The sequence below is a fragment of the Rhinoraja longicauda genome, chromosome 3 (genome assembly GCF_053455715.1).
Source record: "Rhinoraja longicauda isolate Sanriku21f chromosome 3, sRhiLon1.1, whole genome shotgun sequence".
NCBI lineage: Eukaryota > Metazoa > Chordata > Chondrichthyes > Rajiformes > Arhynchobatidae > Rhinoraja > Rhinoraja longicauda.
Genome location: NC_135955.1, coordinates 69,580,381 through 69,603,028, shown reverse-complemented (window position 1 = coordinate 69,603,028; position 22,648 = coordinate 69,580,381). Strand labels below are relative to the sequence as shown.

Here is a 22,648-nt window from a genome sequence, read left to right as displayed (position 1 = left end):
AAATGTTACACATTGTAATCTAAATATATTATATTCATTAAAAAACATTAGACTTTGCTGGTGAAGTGATAGAAACATTGTGAGTGGAGTTATAGTTCTATTGTAGTCACATCATACACATTTTCTCGTCAGTTTTATTTGGAAGATAAGATTTAGCAAAATAAAACTGTACCAATGTCTTAAAACATTATAGAATTTTGGACCACTTGCAGGTACTATATTACCATGTATTAGTATACTGTAGATAGTTAGCAGTCCAAATAGTTTTTGTCAAAATAAAGCAGAATTAAGTCTTTGTATTACTTAGGTGGCTGGTAAAATGCAGCACACTTCAATTCATTTGCAAATCAGGTACCTTTCCCCCATCATTCCAAAAGGTGCTGTTTTTTTAGTTTTCATCCAGTGCAGGAAGCCTAGCTCTGATTGACTCTTAGTTAATCTGCCTAGTTTGAATGATTTTGTTGTGGTTTATTCATATCATTTTCTGGTATTCATTACCTTACTGGTAGAAGCATTTTTTTCCATTTTTAGAAATATTGCAATTGGCTAGATATCCAGAACAAAACTTCTGTTGAACATCTGTAGTTTTACAATCAGCACCTTAGTCTTGATACTAGGACTAATTTTTGATTCTACTGACTTAATTTGAGATTAATTACATTTTACTTGAGATTTTTAAACCAGAATTATCACTGTGAACATTAGTTTCAGACATTTTATGACACGAATAAACCAATTTATTTCTTTAGTCCTAGATCATTGTTAATTGGCCTAAATATGCCACTTATTAACATGGTATTCAAAATAGATTATATTTCAATATTAAGTCTATCCTCTTCAAATGTTTTGTTGTCTTCAACTGAACATGCAAATTTTTAAGGTTTCATTGCATTTGTTTAAATCTATGCAGAGATTGTTGCAGAGATGTTTGCATCATCTTTAGCCACAGATGAAGTTCTGGAAGACTGGAGGGTGGCGAATGTTGTACCGTTATGTAAGAAGGGTAGCAAGGACAGGGAACTACAGGCCGATGTGCCTGACTTCAGTAGTGGGAGAGTTGTTGGAGGTAATATTGAGGGACAGGAGCTGCCAGTATTTAGGTAGGCATGGACTGTGTAGGGATAGTCAGCATGACTGTGTGTGGGAAATCAAATATCTCAAATCTGATAGTTTTTTAAAGAAGTTACGATGTGGATTGATGAGGGCAGTTCCTATGTGGACTTTGACAAGGTCCCGCATGGTAGGCTACTCTGGAAAATTAGATGGCTAGGAATTCAAAGTGAATTAGCCAATTGGATTTAAAAGTGGCTTGGAGGATGGAGTCAAAGGTTGGTTGTGGAGGGTTGTTTTTCCCATTAGGCGCCTACAAGCTCTGGAGTGCCGTAGGTGTTGATGCTGAGTCATTTGCTGTTTATTTTCTACGTTAATAACTTGGATGACAAAATAGTTACATTGTTGGTAAATTGCAGATGATACCAAAATTGCTGGTATAGTGAACGGTGAGGAAGGATTTCTATGTTGACCAGGATATTGATCATTCAGAAAAGTAGGCCAAAGAATGGCAAATGGAAATTAACTCTGACAAGTGTGAGATGTTACACTTTGGTATGTCAAACTAGGGCAGGACAGACACAATGAATGGTAGAGCCTGGGGAATGTGGCAGAACACAGAGATCTGGGAATACAAGTGCATGGTTCCTAAAAAGTGGCAAGTCAGGTGGATGGTGTGGTGAAGAAGGCATTTATGCATACTTACCTTCATTAGGAAGGGTGTTGATTTCAAAAGTTGGCACATCATAATGCAGCTGTACAAGTTGTTGATAAGACCACATTTGGAATATTGTTGCCAAGGTATAGGAAGGATTCACCAGGAATGTTTGTGGGCTTGAGGTACAGGGAGAGGTTGGATGAGCTAGGACTTTTTCCTTTGGAGCGTAGGAGGCTGAGGGTTGATCTTATTGAGGTGTACAAGATCATGAGGGGCATGGAAGGGTGAAACCTCAGTCTTTATCTCAGAGTAGACCATTCTAAAACCAGAGGGCATAAGAAAAGAGATATTTAAGAAGGACCTCAAGGACAACATTTTTCACTCGTTGTGGGTAACCCGTATATGGAAAGAGTTGCATAAAGGTATAGGCATGATACAATTACAACGTTTCAAAGATACTTGGACAGATAGGTTCAGAAGATAGTGGACCAAATGCAAGTTAGCCCAGTATGTCAACTTGTTTGGTATGGATAGCTGGACAAGAAGGGCCTGTTTCCATATTGTATAGATCTATGATTCTGACACTATGTAATATTCTCAATTTTAGATAAACGCTGTTTATATTTGAGGGAAAATTTGCCTTTTTTAATAAAGGGATTTTATAAATAGTTCAGGATTTTATAATGAAGTATATTGTCCATTTTGTTTGGTCAGTGTAGTAAAGGGGTGATGATTTTTTAAATACCTCTTCCAGTTGCATTCTTTCTGATTTTGTGATTTGGTTCTTGAATTGCTCTAAGCCATCCATTGAGAGTTGCTTAAGAATGTAATTGAATTATCCTTGGCAATGTGAATAGAAATCACTAATGTACTTTTCTCATCTTTCAGTGCTAGAGATTCTTCGATTGCAGTTCACTTTACAGCAACTCTGGAAACTGCATTTTCTGACGTTTGACTTTTCATCACTAAAGGTGTACTGGAACACAAACTCCTATTCCTCCGAATAGAATTTTGAAAACATGGTGAAGTTCTGTGAGAACAGGTTATGGTTTAAAACCTGACAAAGGATTGGTGAGGCATGAGAAGGAGATGGAAAGAAAATGTTGGGTTTAATATTTGTCTGATCTGTAAAAATGAAGAAAAGCAGTTACATCTTGTTCCACTGTGTTATGTGGCTTTCGAAACTGTGAAGAAATAATTTCCACAGGATTATATGTGAAAGATACTTTACTCTTAGACTGCTTTATGCAAATATTCATAGGGATCCTTTCCTTACCTAAGTATTTGTGTTGCTGGCTCAAATTGGTTGTAATGTTTCCTTTTAAAAGTAACTCAGTGGAGCTAATGGCTGAGATTTGGTTTCATCTTAGTTAAGTTTCGGGCTTCATGTTTAAGTTACAGCTCGATCTATCTGGGAAAAATATACCTTTGTAAACTATATTTAAATTAAACCTTTTGTCAAATTTAAATTGTCTTTTATGTTACATTTTGCCATATTGCAACACAATCACCACCTACCTAGTCGCACATTAACTTTATTACAACTGAATTTATCAAATATAATTGGTACCTGAGAGAATATATTTACAAAAAATATTGCTTCATCTGGTAAAACATGATGCACATGGATTGAAACTTAGTGGAGGATTCTTCCTGTTCGGAAATATTGAAAGTTATATTACCAACAATCTAATTTCAAAATATTGTGCCAGGATGTAAAGCTTGGCTTTTCTGCATTGGCATGAGCTAAGGGTCCAGTTAAAAAGTGGATGTAAAATTTTAGTTATTACTCAGATGTATAAGAAGATTGTTAGTTGAGATGGTAGCCAAATTGAAAACCGTTAAATCGAACTTTACGCCTTGAAATGTAAGTTTTGTGCAGAAAGTAGCTTGCTCTTCAATGTATTGATTGTCTTAAAAGCTTAGGTAAAATTGCAAGAAACTGTCAAAATTGTAATGTTGATCTATTATGTTGTCTGATGTTTATTGTTGATTATAATGTAATTTAGTTTGAGTTGTTAGCCTCATTTTAAACCATGTTCACAAATACGTCTGGTAGATGTGAACTATTCAGCACTTTGAGGCTTGAAATCAAAATTTAAATACAAACCAGTGATCTATTTATTAAGTTGCATACAATGCAGTCTACTTTTTTGGTGGGAAATGAATGATATGATTTTTCATATAACATTAATGAGAGCATTTTGTGACAAGTGGATGCAAGTCAATTTCTTTGAAATATTCCTCATAATAAACTAATTTTATGATCGTGTCATTCCATTATAATCAGCAGAAGTGACCGACTTTAAAAATTGCCCTTTTGCAGGCCAAAGTCTATGTGCCCTTGATTGAACAGCTAACCCTTCAGGAAAAAAAGTTAACTTTTTTGCTTTGTTGTACTATTTTGTTATTCAGCATTTGTATAAACATAATTCAAGATGAAAATGCTACATTTGACTCTTCGTACTAAAACTCTTAAGTAATGCAGAAAGCATGAACTGATTTGTTGAAATATTTCATCATATGTTTGTAAAATGTAATTTAGCATCAGGAAATGTAACAGTAAATTCTTCATTAGCTGCTGTTGAATGGAAGTGCATACATCCACATGGGGAAAAAGTTAATATCTTAACATGGATCTATTCTCAGGTCTCTTAGATACCTCAAATGGTTAGATCTTCAGCATATCCAGAAACCATAGAAGCGTATGAAGACATTGTGTAATATTGATACTTAGGACATGAATATATTTAATGAAAAAGGGAACAACTGTCATCTCTTTTTGTGAGGTAATGAGAGCGATGCTGAGATCAAGCAGTTTTAATCTAATTGACAGAACATAGATAAAACCACACAATTAAACTATGAGTGGTGTGGGCAAATGGAACTGTTTATTGTCGCATGAAGCACACTTAAACTCAGTCAGACTTGATGTAAAAGTTACATTTAATGAAAATACTGTTGTTGCATTATCCAGCAAAATGCTCTTCCATTTAGTCAGCTATCAGCCTTGTATGTATGACAAAATAGCTTGTACAGGAAAAATTCTTGCAATCATCAAATGATGATTTATAAACACAATTAAAGCAACGTTCCCACTTGTCATTGAATGTACTAATTGAAACATTGTGGACAATTTATGCTCAAAAACTTAGTTGTGTAGTATGCATTATAACTCTTGTGATGGCAGATGTGGAAAATAAGTAGAGGCCTTGTTCGAACAGAATTGTACATATTGCTGCAGTGTGCAGTTATGTTTATATTTCTGAAATTTGACAATGGATTTTTTAAATGAAGGAATATAATTCAAATAAACTAATGTGTTTCAAAGTTACTGTGTAGTGTCTGGTTTCATTGGTGAATCGAGTTTACATTGGAGTACAAACAGCTTTCTTTGAACAATCACTTCCAAATGGAGGATTCCTTTTGGACAGGTTTCCTCAGAAACATATGTATGTTAATTTGTTAATTTACAACAAAATCCCATCCACCTATTTGCACATATATAAACTTTATTAATTGGTTATATAAATAATATTGTGTTTACAAGTACCCCTTTATTATGAAGCATTGTCACTATATATTAATTTCCTCCAATTTCTCAGCACACATTTTTAATAGATAATACCTATATTATCTGACAAGCTGTAAATATAGCTATCCATGAGTGTGTGATTCAGTGTTTTCTCAGCTCTTCCTTCAGGCAAAGGAAAATATCTCCAGTAGGAACAACAGTAAGAAAGCTTCAGCATTAATGTAACATCATTTAGCAACCTCTGCTGTTCATGGGTTAACCATAGGAGTCCAGCAATTAGTACTAAAGGAATCCACACCTCAAACCATCTGTATGTTCTCTGGAGTTTAGATGAATAAGAGGTGATTGTATTAAAGTATGTAAAATGCTGTTGGTGCTTGCAGAGTAGATTCTTGACATATTTTTCCTCTGGTGAGGAAATATAGAAATGGGAAACATTCTCACAAGAGGGTGTCCATTTTAGACTTTGATGAGACAATGTCTTCTGAACTATAGGTCATAGGAACTCTCTACTTGGAGTGCTTTGAAGAATTAATCATTCAATATATTCAGGGCTGCGAGAAATTTGGCAATTTTTTTAGAAATATGAGGTTATAGGGTCGGGAGGCGGCAGCTGAAGCCAAGATCTCAGCAGCCAGAATGGCAGAACAAGCTGGTGGAACCAAGTCTTACTCCAAAAGTGGCAAGAGGTAATTGTTCACGATTTGCTCACTGAAAATGGTATCTTCAACCATATGTATCAAATTGATAATCCAGTTATGCCTCCTAAACCACAACAGAAGAGAATCTTTAGCTAATTTGATTTACTTTATGGAATCTCATGAAATGTCTGAACATACTACACATGGGGCGGCACGGTAGCGCAGCGGTAGAGTTGCTGCTTTACAGCGAATGCAGCGCCGGAGACTCAGGTTCGATCCTGACTACGGGTGCTGCACTGTAAGGAGTTTGTACGTTCTCCCCGTGACCTGCGTAGGTTTTCTCCGAGATCTTCGGTTTCCTCCCACACTCCAAAGACGTACAGGTATGTAGGTTAATTGGCTGGGTAAATGTAAAAAAAATAAAATTGTCCCTAGTGGGTGTAGGATAGTGTTAATGTGCGGGGATCGCTGGGCGGCACGGACTTGGAGGGCCGAAAAGGCCTGTTTCCGGCTGTATATATATGATATGATATGATATGGTAAAGGATATAGTTCAGACAATATCCCATTAGGTTGCAGAGCCAAATGTGGCTCCAGTAAATCCTAAACATTGCTGTTTGATAATATGAAAGATTATTCTTGGATGTCCAACCTTCCAAAAGCTAGGAAAAAAATAAAATCCATCTAATTATCACCCCATCAGATTGTTAATTGGAAAAATGATGGAAGGCTTGGTTGCAGCACCATCAGTAGAACTTGCTCACTAATATTCCGTTTGGGTTTCTGTCAGAGCCAATTGGCTGTAGACCTCTGACACACACAGGCAAACATCAACAATGGAAATGAATTCTAGAGATGAGATGATAACTGTTGCTCTTGGCATCAAGGAGACCAAGTAAATGTGTAGTTAATGGAAATCGAAAATAAAGCTCTCCACTGGTTAGATTCATATCTTGCACAAAGTAAAATCGTTGGAGGCCATAATTGATGGAGGCCAATCATCACAGGATATCATTTTCAGAATTCTTCCCAGATGTACAACGATCTTCAGGAGCTTTAGCAGTGACCATCTCTCGAAGAGAGGATCATTGCTGAAATTTGTCCAGAAATGCAGATTTATTGTCCAATTTCTTTTACAAGCTCTCAGGAAATGAATCAGTTTATGTCTATATGCAGCAAAACTTGGACAACATCCAGGATTGGATGGAAAGTTGATAAATTATCTTCAAGTTACATCAGTGTCAGTAATGACCATTTTAAACAGTGGAAGCGAAGGAAGTAATTGCTTTTTATAATTATTGTAATGGAACTGTTTGATTTATTCAAACTGAGCAAAAACTCATGTTTCCCCACTGTGATATGCTTTGTGTGGATCCAATTTTATGTTAGTACACTCACCCATTGCGTGTGTTTATACCAATAGAATTACATCACAAGGTTATTTCAGTGCCCCCACAATGCAAATTATCACATCTCCCTTGCTTTGTATCCTGACATACATGTAATACATTTATTTAATAGTCTAGGTACAAGTCAAAACTGTAAAACTAATACTTCAATCATTCAGTTACCTTGACTTGACCCCATTATTAACCTTGAGTTTACAGTTCAACATGTATTTGTGCAATAATCAAGCCTGTTTCTGTACAAAAATATGGACTCCAACATCAAAAATAATAGCTGATTTAAATAGTTCCCCATCTGCATGTTTAAAATCTTTGGCTGACTCCATATAAGGACCACTTAGGACTGCAGTATCTATTTGAAATTTAATGTAATTTCTCTGAGTGAAATCCACTCATCATCCAACAGCAGTTGTACCTGATCTGTTTATGTACAGATAATTAATTAGTTGCTGCTTTACAGCGAATGCAGCGCCGGAGACTCAGGTTCGATCCTGACTACGGGTGCTGCACTGTAAGGAGTTTGTACGTTCTCCCCGTGACCTGCGTGGGTTTTCTCCGAGATCTTCGGTTTCCTCCCACACTCCAAAGACATACAGGTATGTAGGTTAATTGGCTGGGTAAATGTAAAAAAAATAAAATTGTCCCTAGTGGGTGTAGGATAGTGTTAATGTGCGGGGATCGCTGGGCGGCACGGACTTGGAGGGCCGAAAAGGCCTGTTTCCGGCTGTATATATATGATATGATATGATATGGTAAAGGATATAGTTCAGACAATATCCCATTAGGTTGCAGAGCCAAATGTGGCTCCAGTAAATCCTAAACATTGCTGTTTGATAATATGAAAGATTATTCTTGGATGTCCAACCTTCCAAAAGCTAGGAAAAAAATAAAATCCATCTAATTATCACCCCAGATAATTAATTTCTCCAGCACATGTTTGCAAAATGATCAATCTTTTTTCATGTTATATACTTTACTAGAAGCAGTACGAAATTCACTTCAATGGAACATTGGTTTGCTCCCATAATTACCACATTCTGGCATCCTTAGGATTTCTTTAACATTGGCTTAAAACTTTTTTCTGTCATTCCCGAAATTTCCTTGGGGTTATTTATTTAGTTTAGTATAGATATAGCACGGAAATAGGCCCTTCGGCCAACGGAGTCCACGCCGACCAACAATACCCGCACGCTAACACTATCCTACACACACTAGGAACAATTTATAATTATATCAAGCCAATTAGTCTACAAACCTGTACATCATTGTACTCACATTCTGCCCAGTTGATTGACATCAAAGACCTACATCACACTGGCCACACTCTCATTTCACTCCCACCATCAGGAAGAAGGTACACAAAATCGTGACCACCAGGTTCAAGAAGAGATCTTCCGAACAACCATCAGAGTCTTGAGTATGACACAACACTAACCTCAACTACGAACTTCTATGGACTGTCTTTGGTTGCACTGAGGATTTGGGTTTTTTTTGCACCAGTATTTTGGTCATTAATCTATTGATTTTTTGCATGTCTGGAGACACAAAGAACTGCAAATACTGCTTTACAAAAAAAGACACAAAGTCTGGAGTAACTCAGGAGATCAGGCATGCTCTCTGGAGTACATGGATAGGTGACCTTTTAGGTCTGGACCCTTCAGAATTATGTTGGATTAATGTAAATGAGTGCTTGACCCTCTGTGAGGGTATAGGCCCAGTTTCCTTGATTAACTCTAAACATCATGCGCTTCCACCTTCCACCAATAGCAAAGCAAGCGGTACTGTTGCTGCCTGGACATTGGATCTTGGATAAATGGCATGTTAGCCTTCATAGCAAGAGGATTTGAGTATAGGAGCAAGGTTTTTCTGCAGTTGTACAGGGCCTTGGTGAGACCACACCTGGAGTATTGTGTGCAGTTTTGGTCTCATTTGATGAAAGACTTTCTTGCTATTGAGGGAGTGCAGCGTAGGTTCACCAGGATAATTCCAAGGATGGTGGGACTGACATATGAAAGAATGGGTCGACTGGGCTTGTATTCACTGGAATTTAGAAGGATGCAGTGGCGTAGCTAATGGGGGAGCAAGGGGAGCCCTTGAGCACATTTTTGAAAAGTGGCGCCTTTTCAACAATTTTTTAACTCTTTAGTTCACTTGTGCGATAAAAGTCGAATCTCATTATTTTTAATTGTTTTTTTATCGCATGGCCTTGGAAGAACTTTCTGGAGTCATTACTTTATTTGACCAACCTCCCAGTGTTTTGAACTGTCTGCTCAATCTCCTCTGATGCGTTGGTGACCGCTGGCATCTGGGGAACCAAAACAAACCGTGACGTCATAACCTCCTCTCTGACTGGCAGTTTACCTCGTCTGTCAGTACTAAAAGAAGAACAACGCAGTCAGATCAAATCTTTCGCACTGACTCTAAAGAAACTTTGTGATACTAGATGGGTGTCCAGAAAGTCAGCAGTAGAGGCAGTCTTGCAGAATTCATCAGCACTAGTAGTTGCTCTCCAAAGAATTCTGGATGGTGAGATAAAAAACTGTGCTCCTAAGCAGCTCGCTGAGGCAACATAGAAACATAGAAAATAGGTGCAGGAGTAGGCCCTTCAGCCCTTCGAGCCTGCACCGCCATTCAATATGATCATGGCTGATCATCCAGCTCAGTAACCTGTACCTGCCTTCTCTCCATACCCCCCTGATCCCTTTAGCCATAAGGGTCACATCTAACTCCCTCTTAAATATAGCCAATGAACTGGCCTCAACTACCTTCTGCGGCAGAGAATTCCACAGACTCACCACTCTCTGTATGAAGAAATGTTTTCTCATCTCGGTCCTAAAAGACTTCCCCCTTATCCTTAAGCTGTGACCCCTGGTTCTGGACTTCCCCAACATCGGGAACAATCTTCCCGCAACCCCTTAAGAATCTTATATGTTTCAATAAGATCCCCCCTCAGTCTTCTAAATTCCAGCGAGTATAAGCCTAGTCTATCCAGTCTTTCTTCATATGAAAGTCCTGCCATCCCAGGGATCAATCTGGTGAACCTTCTCTGTACTCCCTCTAAGGCTAGAATGTCTTTCCTCAGATTAGGAGACCAAAACTGTACACAATACTCCAGGTGCGGTCTCACCAAGGCCCTGTACAACTGCAGCAGAACCTCCCTGCTCCTATACTCAAATCCTCTTGCTATGAATGCTAACATACCATTCGCTTTCTTCACTGGAAAGGCACCGCAAAGGGTATACTGGAAACACTCAGTACATCTGAATTCATACTTGTTCTTATATTCTGGAGTAAAGTGCTAGACAAGGCTTTCAATTTATCCACATATTTACAGAAAAGTAGTCTAGATCTGGTAATGGCTTCTCATTTGATTCAGCTTTTTGAAAAAGATATGAAAAATATGCGAAATGAATATGAATCTCAATTCAAACAGATTGAAAATGAAGCAACTGAATTGGCTCGAAAATGTGATATTAATACGGAATACTTTTTTTATTGTGTTTTGATTTTAAATACAAAATTAACAATTATGTACTTCCTTTAAAACTGTATCTTCCTTGTGTTTTGATTTTAAACACAAAATATAAATGTATAATGACTTTAGAATTGTTGGTATCTTTCATGGCGCCTTTTTTTTAATGTGCTCGCTCCCCTTAACTTTAGAAGCTGGCTATGCCCCTGGAAGGATGAGAGGGGATCTTATAGAAAAATTCTTAAGGGATTGAACAGGTTTGATGCAGGAAAAATGCTCCCAATATTGGGGGAGTCCAGAACCAGGGGTCACAGTTTAAGAATATGTGATAGGCCATTTAGGACTGAGCCAAGGAAACAAAATGTCACCCAGAGAGATGTGAATCTGTGGAATTCTCTGCCACAGAGGGCAGTGGAGGCCAATTCACTGGATGTTTTTAAGAGAGAGTTAGATATAGCTCTTGGGGCTAAAGCAGGGGCCTCCAAACGTTTCAATATGAGGGCCACGTTATATATTTGGCACATTTTTCAGGGCCGTAGGAAAAATAAAGAAATGTCAGTTTTATAAATTTAATGAACTCAAAAAAGAACTTAAGTAAAACAAATGGAAGAAATTCAAGCATCTGGAGAACATGGTAACTTCTGGCATACACTAGTAACACATGCAACACGTACATTGAAAAAACGCCAAAATGGTCAATTTTTGTGCTGTAAAAAATGGGGAAGAAGCTGGAGGATCCGGCGGAGGAAGAAGAAGTGGGACTTATGTATCTCCTGCCTAATGCTAGCAACAAGAAGAAGGCATAGCCGGGATGATAGGAATCCTTGACGATAGTTTCGCAGAAATATCAGTCATTAACTATTGTGTCCCCTCTCTCGCTCGTAAAGTGAGCTGCGGATTCTCTCATGATCCCATGCTTTGTCTGCACTCCTCTGCGGAACCATCACCAACTCCAGTTACCAAAAGAAAACCTGTGAGTGAGGTGTATTCATGTTGCCATGTTCAGTGAGGTCACATTTGCTTTACATTGTTGCAGTTTTTTAAATGTGGTTAAGTGTGTAAAGCAGCAAAAATAAAGCACTGTAGAAATAGTCTGAATAGTAATAATAGTGTAAAGAAGAGTCCCGACATGAAACATCAACTATCTATTATTTCCACAGCATTTTTGTTTTGTACTGTAAAAGTACTTCTCTTTCTGAGTTCAATGTGTAATCATTTCACTCTGAATAGTCCATGTGTAGTCCATTTCTCTTTTGTCATAAATCTTAAATATTCTTAAAATTAAAGAGGGACGGGTGGCAGCAGATATTTATTTAAAACAATTCTCACTTTATTATGACAGTATTTGAATCAATTTGGATGGAGCTAAGGAATAGCTAAAGGCAGAAAACTATGGCAGGAATGATTTATAGGCCACCAAATAGTTGCAATATTGGGCACAGCATAACTCCGGAAAGAAAGGAGCTGGTACAGCAAATCTGGAGGCCTTTAATCTCCACCCAGACCAAGCAAGTCAAATTAGCAGTAAAAAAATGGAGGAATAATTCATGGAATCTGTACAAAGCAGATTTCTAGATCAATACATTGAGGAAGCATCCAGGAAAAAAAGGTTATTTCAGATCTTGCTCTGTGCAATGAGAAAGGGTTAATGATTGTGTAAAGGAGCCTTTTGGGAAGAGTGACTTCATGATAGAACAGCAAAGACTCTGTGGGAAAGTACCAGAGTCTGGGATCCTGCTGCCCCATGGATACTGAGGGGCTGTACTAAATCGCAACAGCTTCTCAAACACCTCACAGAGGCAATGTTTAAAAAGGAAATGAATATGGTGTTGACACATTCTAACAGAATGTACTGAATTGATATTACTGTGGCGCGTTGAAAAAACTCGAAATAATGGCGTAATCGCCGCCACATTACGGTGATTGTAGAGGAAGTCTTGGAGATAGATAGATAGAAAATAGGTCTTGATTCCGATTACTTTACACTGGAAAATATATTTTCTTTGGTTTTCGTTTAGTTTGTTTTTCACATAACACTTTTCCTAGATTCTTGAAAGAGCTAGGCACAAAGTGCTGGAGTAACTTAGCGGATCAGGCAGCATCTCTGGAGAAAAAGGATGGGTGACATTTCGGGTCGGGCCCCTTCTATTGAAGAATGGTCCTGGCACAAACGTCACCCATCCTTTTACTTCAGAGATGCTGCCCGACCTGCTGCATTACTCCAGCATTTTGTGTCTATCTTTGGTATAAACCAGCATCAGCAGTTCTTTGTTTCTACTAAACTAAACTAAACTTCTTGAATGAGTTATTACATTAAAAGACAACCCTTTCCAAATTATATATTTCAGAGATATAATAGAAATGTAAAACATTCTGATCTGATTTTCCCAACTGATCAAGTGCTTCTCTGTGCCCCAGTGACCCCTGCTGTTGCTCACTTCTTTCACAGGATGTCACTGTGAGATCAATGGTTCTTTTTCTCATTGGCAGGCACCGCACTCAGCTGAATAATCTGCTGAGGCAACTATTGCAATGAAATTACTCATGTAACCCTGCGATCAGGGGTAATTGCTTTGTTCCTGAGTCAGACAGTTGTGGATTTAAGCCTCATGCTGAAGATCTGATGATATAATCGATGCAAGACTGAAATCGGAGGGTTTGCCTTTCAGTGCTGTGTAAAATTAAATTCCATCTGCACCTTAGGATGTGCATCAAATATTTTGTGTTCATTTTCAAGGCGGAAGAGGGCAGATCTCACCTTAATCAATTCTGAGCCTGACATGTTCTCTTCTTCTACCACCTTTATCTCCAAGCCAGATTTGTGACCAGGAGTCTTTACCCGAGACCCAGATTGTTCTCCTTCCTCCAGAGTTCCTGATCCACCTGGACCCTCCTCAGCCTTTTACTCTCTCTCAAATGATTGATCGCTATCAACTGAAGGATTGTTCAACTGTTGACCACTTTGATTTTCCCAATCCTTGCTCGTTCTAACCTACCCAATTCTGAACCTGCTGCTTGCTGATCATCAAATCTGCCAGCAGAGGGAGTGCCTTTGAGACTTGGCAAACTGTCTTTGTTCTTGCAGTGGCCAAACATCATGTAGTCTCATACACATCCTCATGCTCACTCTGCACTGTGATCCCAACACCAAACATCAGGCCATTGTTTTTTTCATGAGAGCCTCAGAAGGCCTTAAATAAGGAGCCACATAAGAGTTCATCAAACAAAATTAAAGCACACTACATTGAGGGTAATATACTTTATTCGGAGGTTAAAGGACAGTAAACAAAGGTATACAAAAAAGGCTCTTTTTCTGGTAGGCAGTGATCTGTGGGATGCTGCAGTAATTGGTACTGGAATCCCAGTTAGTCACAATCCATCACAGATTTGGATGAAGAGGAAAGCTTAACAATTTAGAAGAGGGAATTAGAGGGAATTAAATTAGATTAGTGGGCAAAATTAGAGCACATGGTATTGGGGGTAGGGTACTGACATGGATAGAAAATTGGTTGACAGACAGAAACCAAAGAGTGGGGATAAATGGGTCCCTTTCAGAATGGCAGGCAGTAACTAGTGGGGTACCGCAAGGCTCGGTGCTGGGACTACAGTTATTTACAATATACATTAATGACTTGGATGAAGGGATTAAAAGTACCATTAGCAAATTTGCAGATGATACAAAGCTGGGTGGCAGTGTGAACTGTGAGGAAGATGCTATGAGGTTGCAGGGTGACTTGGACTGGTTGTGTGAGTGGGCGGATGCATGGCAGATGCAATTTAATGTGGATAAGTGTGAGGTTATCCACTTTGGTGGTAAGAATAGGAAGGCAGATTATTATCTGAATGGTGTCAAGTTAGGGAAAGGGGACGTACAACGAGATCTGTGTGTACTAGTGCATCAGTCACTGAAAGGAAGCATGCAGGTACAGCAGGCAGTGAAGAAAGCCAATGGAATGTTGGCTTTTATAACAAGAGGAGTTGAGTATAGGAGCAAAGAGGTCCTTCTGCAGTTGTACAGGGCCCTAGTGAGACCGCACCTGGAGTACTGTGTGCAGTTTTGGTCTCCAAATGTGAGGAAGGACATTCTTGCTATTGAGGGCATGTGGTGTGGGTTTACTAGGTTAATTCCCGGAATGGCGGGACTGTCATATGTTGAAAGACTGGAGCGGCTAGGCTTGTATACACTGGAATTTAGAAGGATGAGAGGGGATCTTATCGAAACATATAAGATTATTAAGGGGTAGGACACATTAGAGGCAGGAAACATGTTCCCAATGTTGGGGGAATCCAGAACCAGGGGCCACAGTTTAAGAATAAGGAGTAGGCCATTTAGAACAGAGGTGAGGAAAAACCTTTTCAGTCAGAGAGTTGTAAATCTGTGGAATTCTCTGCCTCAGACGGCAGTGGAGGCCAATTCTCTGAATGCATTCAAGAGAGAGCTAGATAGAGCTCTTAATGATAGCGGAGTCAGGGGGTATGGGGAGAAGGCAGGAACGGGGTACTGATTGAGAATGATCAGCCATGATCACATTGAATGGTGGTGCTGACTCGAAGGGCCGAATGGCCTACTCCTGCACCTATTGTCAATTGTCTATAAATGTGACATCTCCAGGTTTGTGGATGACACAAAGCTGGGTGGCAGTGTGAGCTGCGAGGAGGATGCTGTAATGCTGCAGGGTGACTTGGATAGATTAGGTGAGTGGGCAGATGCAGTGAATAAATGTGAGGTTATCCACTTTGGTGGCAACAACAGGAAGGCAGATTATTATCTGAATGGTGTCAGTTTAGGAAAAGGTGCAACGAGACCTGGGTGTGCTTGTACATCAGTCACTGAAAGTAAGCATGCACATATACCAGGCACTGAAGAAAGCTAATGGCATGTTGGCCTTCATTGCGAGAGGATTTGAGTTTAGGAGCAATGAGGTCCTACTGCAGTTATACAGGGCCCTGATTAGACTGCACCTGGAGTATTGTGTGCAATTTTGGTCTCCTAATTTGAGGAAGAACATTATTCCTACTGAGGGTGTGCAGCGTAGATTCACCAGGTTAATTCCTGGAATGGTAGGACTGACATATGATGAAAGAATGGGTTGACTGGGCTTGTATTCACTGGATTTTAGGATGGGAGGAGATCTCATAGAAACATATACAAATTTTAAAGGATTGGACAGGCTTGTTGCAGGAAAAATGTTCCCGATGTTGGGGGAGTCCAGAACCAGGGGTCGCAGTTTAAGAATAAGGGGTAGACCATTTAGGACTGAGATGAGGAAAATCTTTTTCACCCAGAAAGTTGTGAATCTGTGGAATTCTCTGCAACAGAAGGCAGTGGAGGCCAATTCACTGGATGTTTTCAAGAGAGAGTTAGATTTAGCTCTTAGGGCTAAAGGAATCAAGGGATATGGGGAAAAGCAGGAAAGGGGTGCTGATTTAGGATGATCCGCCATGATCATATTGAAGGGCCAAATGGCCTACTCCTGCACCTATTTTTCTATGTTTCTATAATACATCCAAGTTTGCTGATGATCCAAAACAAAGTTGTTTTGTTGGATGTGAGGAAGATGCAGAGGCATTTTGACTGGCTAAGCAAAAGGGTGTGAACATTTCAAATGAAAGCCCAAGGCCATCCACTTTGGTTAAAAAGTTGGAAAGTTGGGGAATGTTTTAAAATGGTGAGAAATTGAAAGTTGTTTAGAGAGTTTTGGGCATTCTTGCACCTGAATCACTGAATATTAACATGCAAGTATAGAAAGCAAGGCACACATTCTGTTGCCTTTGTGTAGAAAGGCTTCCTTACAGCTCCTAGTGGCTGCTCTGCTTTTCAATAAGATCAAGGGTGATATTTTACCTCAGTGTCACTTTCCTGCAATAGCCCCCATATTCTTTGATTCCATTAATATCCAAAAATCTAATGATGTCTGTCCTGAATGCACTCAGCAACTGAGCCTCCAGACCTTCCTGCATGGAAAATCCTAGATTCACAGCTGCTTACTTGACGATTCCTCATCTCTGTCCTGAATGGCCAACTCTTATTGTGAATCTGTGACTCCTGGAAAAGATCTATGCTGCATGTATCTCTCCTATCATCTACGTTTCTATGAGATCAGTATTCTGAACTCAATTAGACCAGTCCCTTAATCATTTCTCATTTGACAAATCCCGTGAGCAGAAATCAACCTGGTGAACCTGTGTTGCCTTCCCTAGGTCACGTGTACACGTGACCCGTGAGCAAAAACCAATCTGGTTTGGGAACGTTGACATTGGTGTTTCTCTTATCCAGGTGTTCCAGGGATGAGTGTAGGGCCATGGAGATGGCATCATCCATGGACTTGGTGTACACAAACTGCAGTGGATCAAGGCTGCTTGGTAGGCTGGAGTTAATGTGTTCCATAACCTGCATCTTGAAACACTTCATGACGGTGGATGTCAAGGCCATTGGGCGGTAGTCATTAAGGCATGAGCTCTTGTTTTTTTTTGGTACTAGGATGATAATAGTCTTCTTGAAGCAGTTGGGTACCTCAGAACGGAGCAAGGAGAGATTAAAGATTGGGTTTCTGTGGTTCAAAGGGGCTTCATGGACAGTTCTGCAATCTGCAAGAGATAACTGCCATTCCTGAGATCTTACTCCAGATGGCTCCTGTAGCTCATGTGCTTCTGATGTGGAGAATGGCTTGTTCACACCTTGTTATGTGTCCCATCAGAGCTTCTGCATTGAGCCAGGCTCGCTTACTGCCTGCCTGTCAATAATGGTTTAGGATCAGCTAGGGTCTTACTGAATAATGTATCAGCTGAAACGAGGCATCGAAATGAGACAGAATTGGCTTCATAATAACCTTGTACACTGATTTGCCTCAAAGTTTTGATGATCAACAGTGTACATGCAAATCCTTTGCCACTATTCCACATAGTAAGTATTAACACAAATCGTGTCTGCATTTAAAATTTGTAGTCGACTATTATGATTCTTTGTCAAAAATTCCTCCCTAAAGAGAGGCATGAGCTCGAGGCCACCTGAGTTTACAAAGGAAAAACTCAGTTATCCAAGTGTGATTTGGTTCTGCTAGTTACAAATTCACAATATAGTGGGATGAAATAAATTACAGTGCTTCCCATACAGTAGAGGTCCTTCCAACACTGAAAATAATTTGAGTAAACCAAAGCAATTCACTTGCCAAAAATACATTATTCATTATACATTGCCATTGAGGGTTGCTCTAATGAACGTTCACTATTAATGAAAGTGCTATTGCTCAGAAGGTCGTCCACAATTGGAAGCTTTGGGCTCTATTAACTGTCCTTGCACCAGTGAAGAATGCTCAAGAACTGTCAGGTGAAGGTACCAGGCTAGGGCTGTGGCGAAGTCCAGGCCTGGATCTGTAGGAGGACCGGGACAGGCAGTGAGAGTGGTTTGGACATGGATTAGAGGAGGGGTAATGGGCACAGAGGGTCAGCTGTGGCAATTGCTGGTGATAGGCCAGCTATCACTATTTGAGGTGAAGGGTTATTTATCTGAGCAGGTGGGTGGATTGGTTACTATGTGCTAGGGTCAATAGTAACTCTGTGGTGGGGATGGTTGTTAGCTTGGTGATTGACCTTGAAGAAGTGTGTGTTGAATGATCATTGCCTGGAGAGGTCAAGTCAAGTCAAGTCAATTTTATTTGTATAGCACATTTAAAAACAACCCACGTTGACCAAAGTGCTGTACATCTGATTAGGTTCCAATGGAGAAAAAAAAAAGAAACATACAGTAGCACGCAAACAGTTCACAGCGCCTCCTCAATGAGCCTCAAACGCTAGGGAGTAGAAATAGGTTTTGAGCCTGGACTTAAAGGAGTCGATGGAGGGGGCAGTTCTGATGGGGAGAGGGATGCTGTTCCACAGTCTAGGAGCTGCAACCGCAAAAGCGCGGTATGCATGGTCATTGTGGAGAGTGATGTGACTAGTGGGAGAGGGATTGTGTTTGTGGTTTCAAGAAAGTGGAGGTGAAAGGTCATAATATTTTGTGGGGTGAGCCCATTTAAGTTGGACAACAACAGAAGAGGCTGCACTATTAAAAGCCTATCAGTGGCCAATCACAAATTCAATTTGGATCAACGTGACCTAACTTATCTTAAATTAAGACTAATGTAATTCATGTGCTCTTGATGTGAAGAATGGCTTGTCAACACCTTGTTACCAATACCCTGCAGGTGCCTCTACATTAAATAAGGATTGGTGCCCTATCATTGTACCAGGATTGGCCTGGCCATTGAACCAATTAACTGCCATGCCTTGGTGGAGATGTGGGAGGAAATTGGAATGTGCAAGTGAAATCCAAGTGGTTACAAGGAAGGAGGGTAAATTCTGCACAAATAGTACCCAAATTCAGGATTGAACCTGAATAGTTAGAGCTTGGTGACACCAGTGCTAATCACTATGTTGAGGAGGTCTGCTGGGAATCCCATTCCTGGATTTGGCCAAGGTAAGTCTCTAACCAGTGACTGGAAATTTTTCAATGTCTGTTATCAGGACTGAGTTTGGGGTAGGATCTGAACTATGTAAATCTGCACATTTCATACTGAGAAGAATGTTTGTTTTGTGATACAGGTATTTATGTTCAAAGTTCAGTCACATGCTGACCGCTGAATTGGTGTACCCCAATTGTAGAGAGAAAGGAGGATATGTACTAAACACTTGCTGTATCTAAGAGGAAGGTTTACTTTGTATCTAACCCATACTGTCTGTGCCTTGGGAAGTATTTGGGGTGCAAGACCAACCCACTCTCAATCCAAATCCTAGACCTCCTACAGATCCAGGATGGGACTTTGCCCCTGCCCTGACTTAGTACCTACACCTGATAATTACTTTCACAGAACATGACCATTTATAGCCCTTGAATTAAGAAGGCAGTTAGGCCAACCATATTGGTGAACCTGGAGGTTGGACAGGTAAGGATGATAGATTTTATTCCCTGAAGCATGTGGGTTGTTAACCTGTAAAGTGCCCACTCTAGGTTTGACAAACTCTCAGCCATTGGTCAGTGGTGAATTTTCACCTGTACTTCATGAATTTCTTCATTGTGCTCTAAATTTGAAAATAGTCCTTTGGAAAGCCCTAAATGGTCCTACTGCCTGAATGCAGGAATTATTTCCCCATGATTTGCATCAATCAATCAATCAATACTTTATTACAGACTCAAGGTCCAGATAAAAGCCAAGACATTACATATAATAAACATACAGAAGCGCAATAGGTTGCAAACAAAAGCACAGTAAGTTAATAGCAAATTACTAACAAAAGCACAATAAATTACATACAAGCACAATGCATGGTTTAAGGCATCAGCCATCAGTGCTCAACAACGAGACAACTATACCAATGTCTCCACAACTGTGATTGGTAGCGTGTAGTACTAAACCTTATTAGTGATAATGCCAAGATGATCACATTTTCAGAGTCATTAATTCGGCAAATAAATATATACATTAAATTTCTTAGCACGGCTTGTAGGGTATTAACTCCTGCAGCCACAAGCATTTCACTTGCACTACGCCATCTAGGTCTCTTAAGTAATATCCTCATGGCATCATTAAAAGCTACCTGAAGACCCTGTAAGCGAACTTTTTTATAGTTTGACCACAAGTGTTGTAAGGGGTTTCTGTGCCGAGATTTCGCCCGACCTAAGGTCCCCGTGCCTTGCTCTGGTCCCTCGACCAGGCCGCGCACACTGGTTCCCCGTGAGTGGTTCGACCCCCTACGGTTCTAAATTCAACCAGACCAGATTTGAAGACCAGGGTTTAAATGGGAAAAAAGGCTTTTATTGAGCGCTTGGGACTATGGTACATGAATGCTTTGACACAGTTCTATAACACATATACATAACTACACGAATACTTTGACACAGTTCTATTACACAGTTCTATTAGACATATGCATAACTACACGAATACTTTGACACAGTTCTATTAGACATATGCACAATTACATGAATACTTTGTCTCTGAATCTTAAACGCAATGTTCTATAAGACACATATACTTGACTGTAAGATGGGGAACGTACGACACATCGTAAAATTGGCCAACACATATACACTTACACCCACGTTAATTAAAACCACCCTCCCCTCTACACTAAACTATGTCCAGGATGTGCAGGATCGGGGTACATGCTCACCATGGGGCTATTATTGGGGTTACTGGCTGTTCGTGCTGCTTCCTCTGATGTTTTCCATTTCTTGCATGCCCGTGCTTGTCCCGTGAGTTTCCTGCCGTTCGTTGCGTCCTCTGACTTCTGCCGTGAGACTTCTTCTTCTACCTTCTGACTGCCGTCCCCTTCTTGCGTTCTGTTTTCCGTTTTTTAAAACCCAAAAATCGTGGCCAGTTATACTAATCCTGACCCGTCCTATCTCCCGCCAGATCTCGGGATCTCTTTGTTTCAAAGATGGGTTTCGAGTTTTCTCTTTGTTCTGTGTTATGTCCGGGGGTACCGGTGATGGCTAGACGGTCTGTTAATTTGTTTCTCGTTGAGAGGTGATGGGTTTAACTGGTTTCCCATCACCTGCCAGGTAAGTTTCTATGGGCTATTGTGCCCCCTTAACAGGATTAACTGTGTAGGTCGGCTTGGGGCATTGTGAAGCATGCTGATGTCAGTGCCCCAGTGTCTGGACTTCGACCTGGTTTTGTGGGTTTCTGCACGGCCAATATCCATCCATTGTTCTGGCCGTGGCTTTGCAGAAACCTAGAGACTGGGCTGTGGGGCTTTTGCTTTTGTGGCTGGTCACGAGGTCCCGCGGCCATCTTGGGACCCACGGATTGTGACATCCCTTGTTAAAAACTGACCGCAGCCTTTCTCTGCTATCAGCCCCAGTCCCGTATAAAATGTCCAAACTGCAGCTCTTTGGTTTTGTTGATTGCAGAATGAGGGAAAACTTCTCAAATCTTACAGTCCCTCCTGTTGATTTGCATAACCACAGCTTATCGAATCAATTAAATAATGTGGTTGAGCAATGTTTTCCCGATTCTCCACATCCAGACCCCTGAGGTTTTAACTAATTAGTGCCCCATTACGAACATACAGTCCCCATATTTTTGGTTGACCTATACTGTCCGTGTCCCGGGCAAAACTATATTACAAACATTTACATTTCATGTCTACCTATACACTTACACCTTGTCCCAGGCCGATGCCTCCGCCATCCTCCTACTGGTATCAGCTTTAATGTAGGACATGAAAACAAAACAACAGCAAAACAATACATTTTGTACATTCCTTCAAACAATCACTCTTTATACAATTTCGAAGAGGACAATACAAAACACAGTTCACTCGGTGCGGAGGGGGCCCGTCCTCCTAGCAGCTTGCGGCTGGGTCCTGCTCGCCCACCCGCACGTCAGCGATACCTCGAACCCCACATACACATATAGATCCCCTCATCCGGTTCCCACCATTTGTCCCACACACTCAACTGTTCATTAGTCCCAGAAATAGTCCTGTGAATGTTGTTGTTAAGTCTCTCCCACTCAACAGTGGAGTTGGCCATTGTCCGGCTCGTTTTCCTCAGCCACCACCGCCTGCTCGTGGGGACCTTCCCCGTGCATACCAGGCAGATCCTTTTGTCAACGGTGGTGCTTATTCTTTGGGCGACGATCTTGACTCTCGGGCACAATAACGAAGTGTCCCGATAAGCAAAGCCTGAGGCGCTGGAATATTCTGAAGAGTTCGATCCCAGTCACCCCGGCCACCGGCCTTCAACAGTTCAACAGAGCTTTATTTGTCATTCGGTACCAAGGTACCGAACGAAACTACATAGCAGTCACACACAAAAAAAGAACACAAGACACATGACCCCAACACAAACGTCCATCACAGTGACTCCAAACACCCCGTCACTGTGATGGAGGCAACAAA

General features: G+C 40.4%; 1 protein-coding gene across 4 annotated transcripts in view; it reads left to right on the top strand.

The window, feature by feature from the left end:
* The window catches only part of ythdc2 (YTH domain containing 2), an 86,139-nt gene extending 81,117 nt beyond the window's left edge, over positions 1-5,022 (top strand). For all 4 annotated transcript variants that reach the window (XM_078396335.1, XM_078396332.1, XM_078396333.1 and 1 more), the window contains one exon: positions 2,597-5,022. In XM_078396335.1, the coding sequence (XP_078252461.1) occupies positions 2,597-2,602 (6 nt within the window). In that variant the 3' untranslated portion in view covers positions 2,603-5,022. The remainder of the gene's footprint in view (positions 1-2,596) is intronic.
* The last annotated feature ends 17,626 nt before the right edge of the window (positions 5,023-22,648 follow it).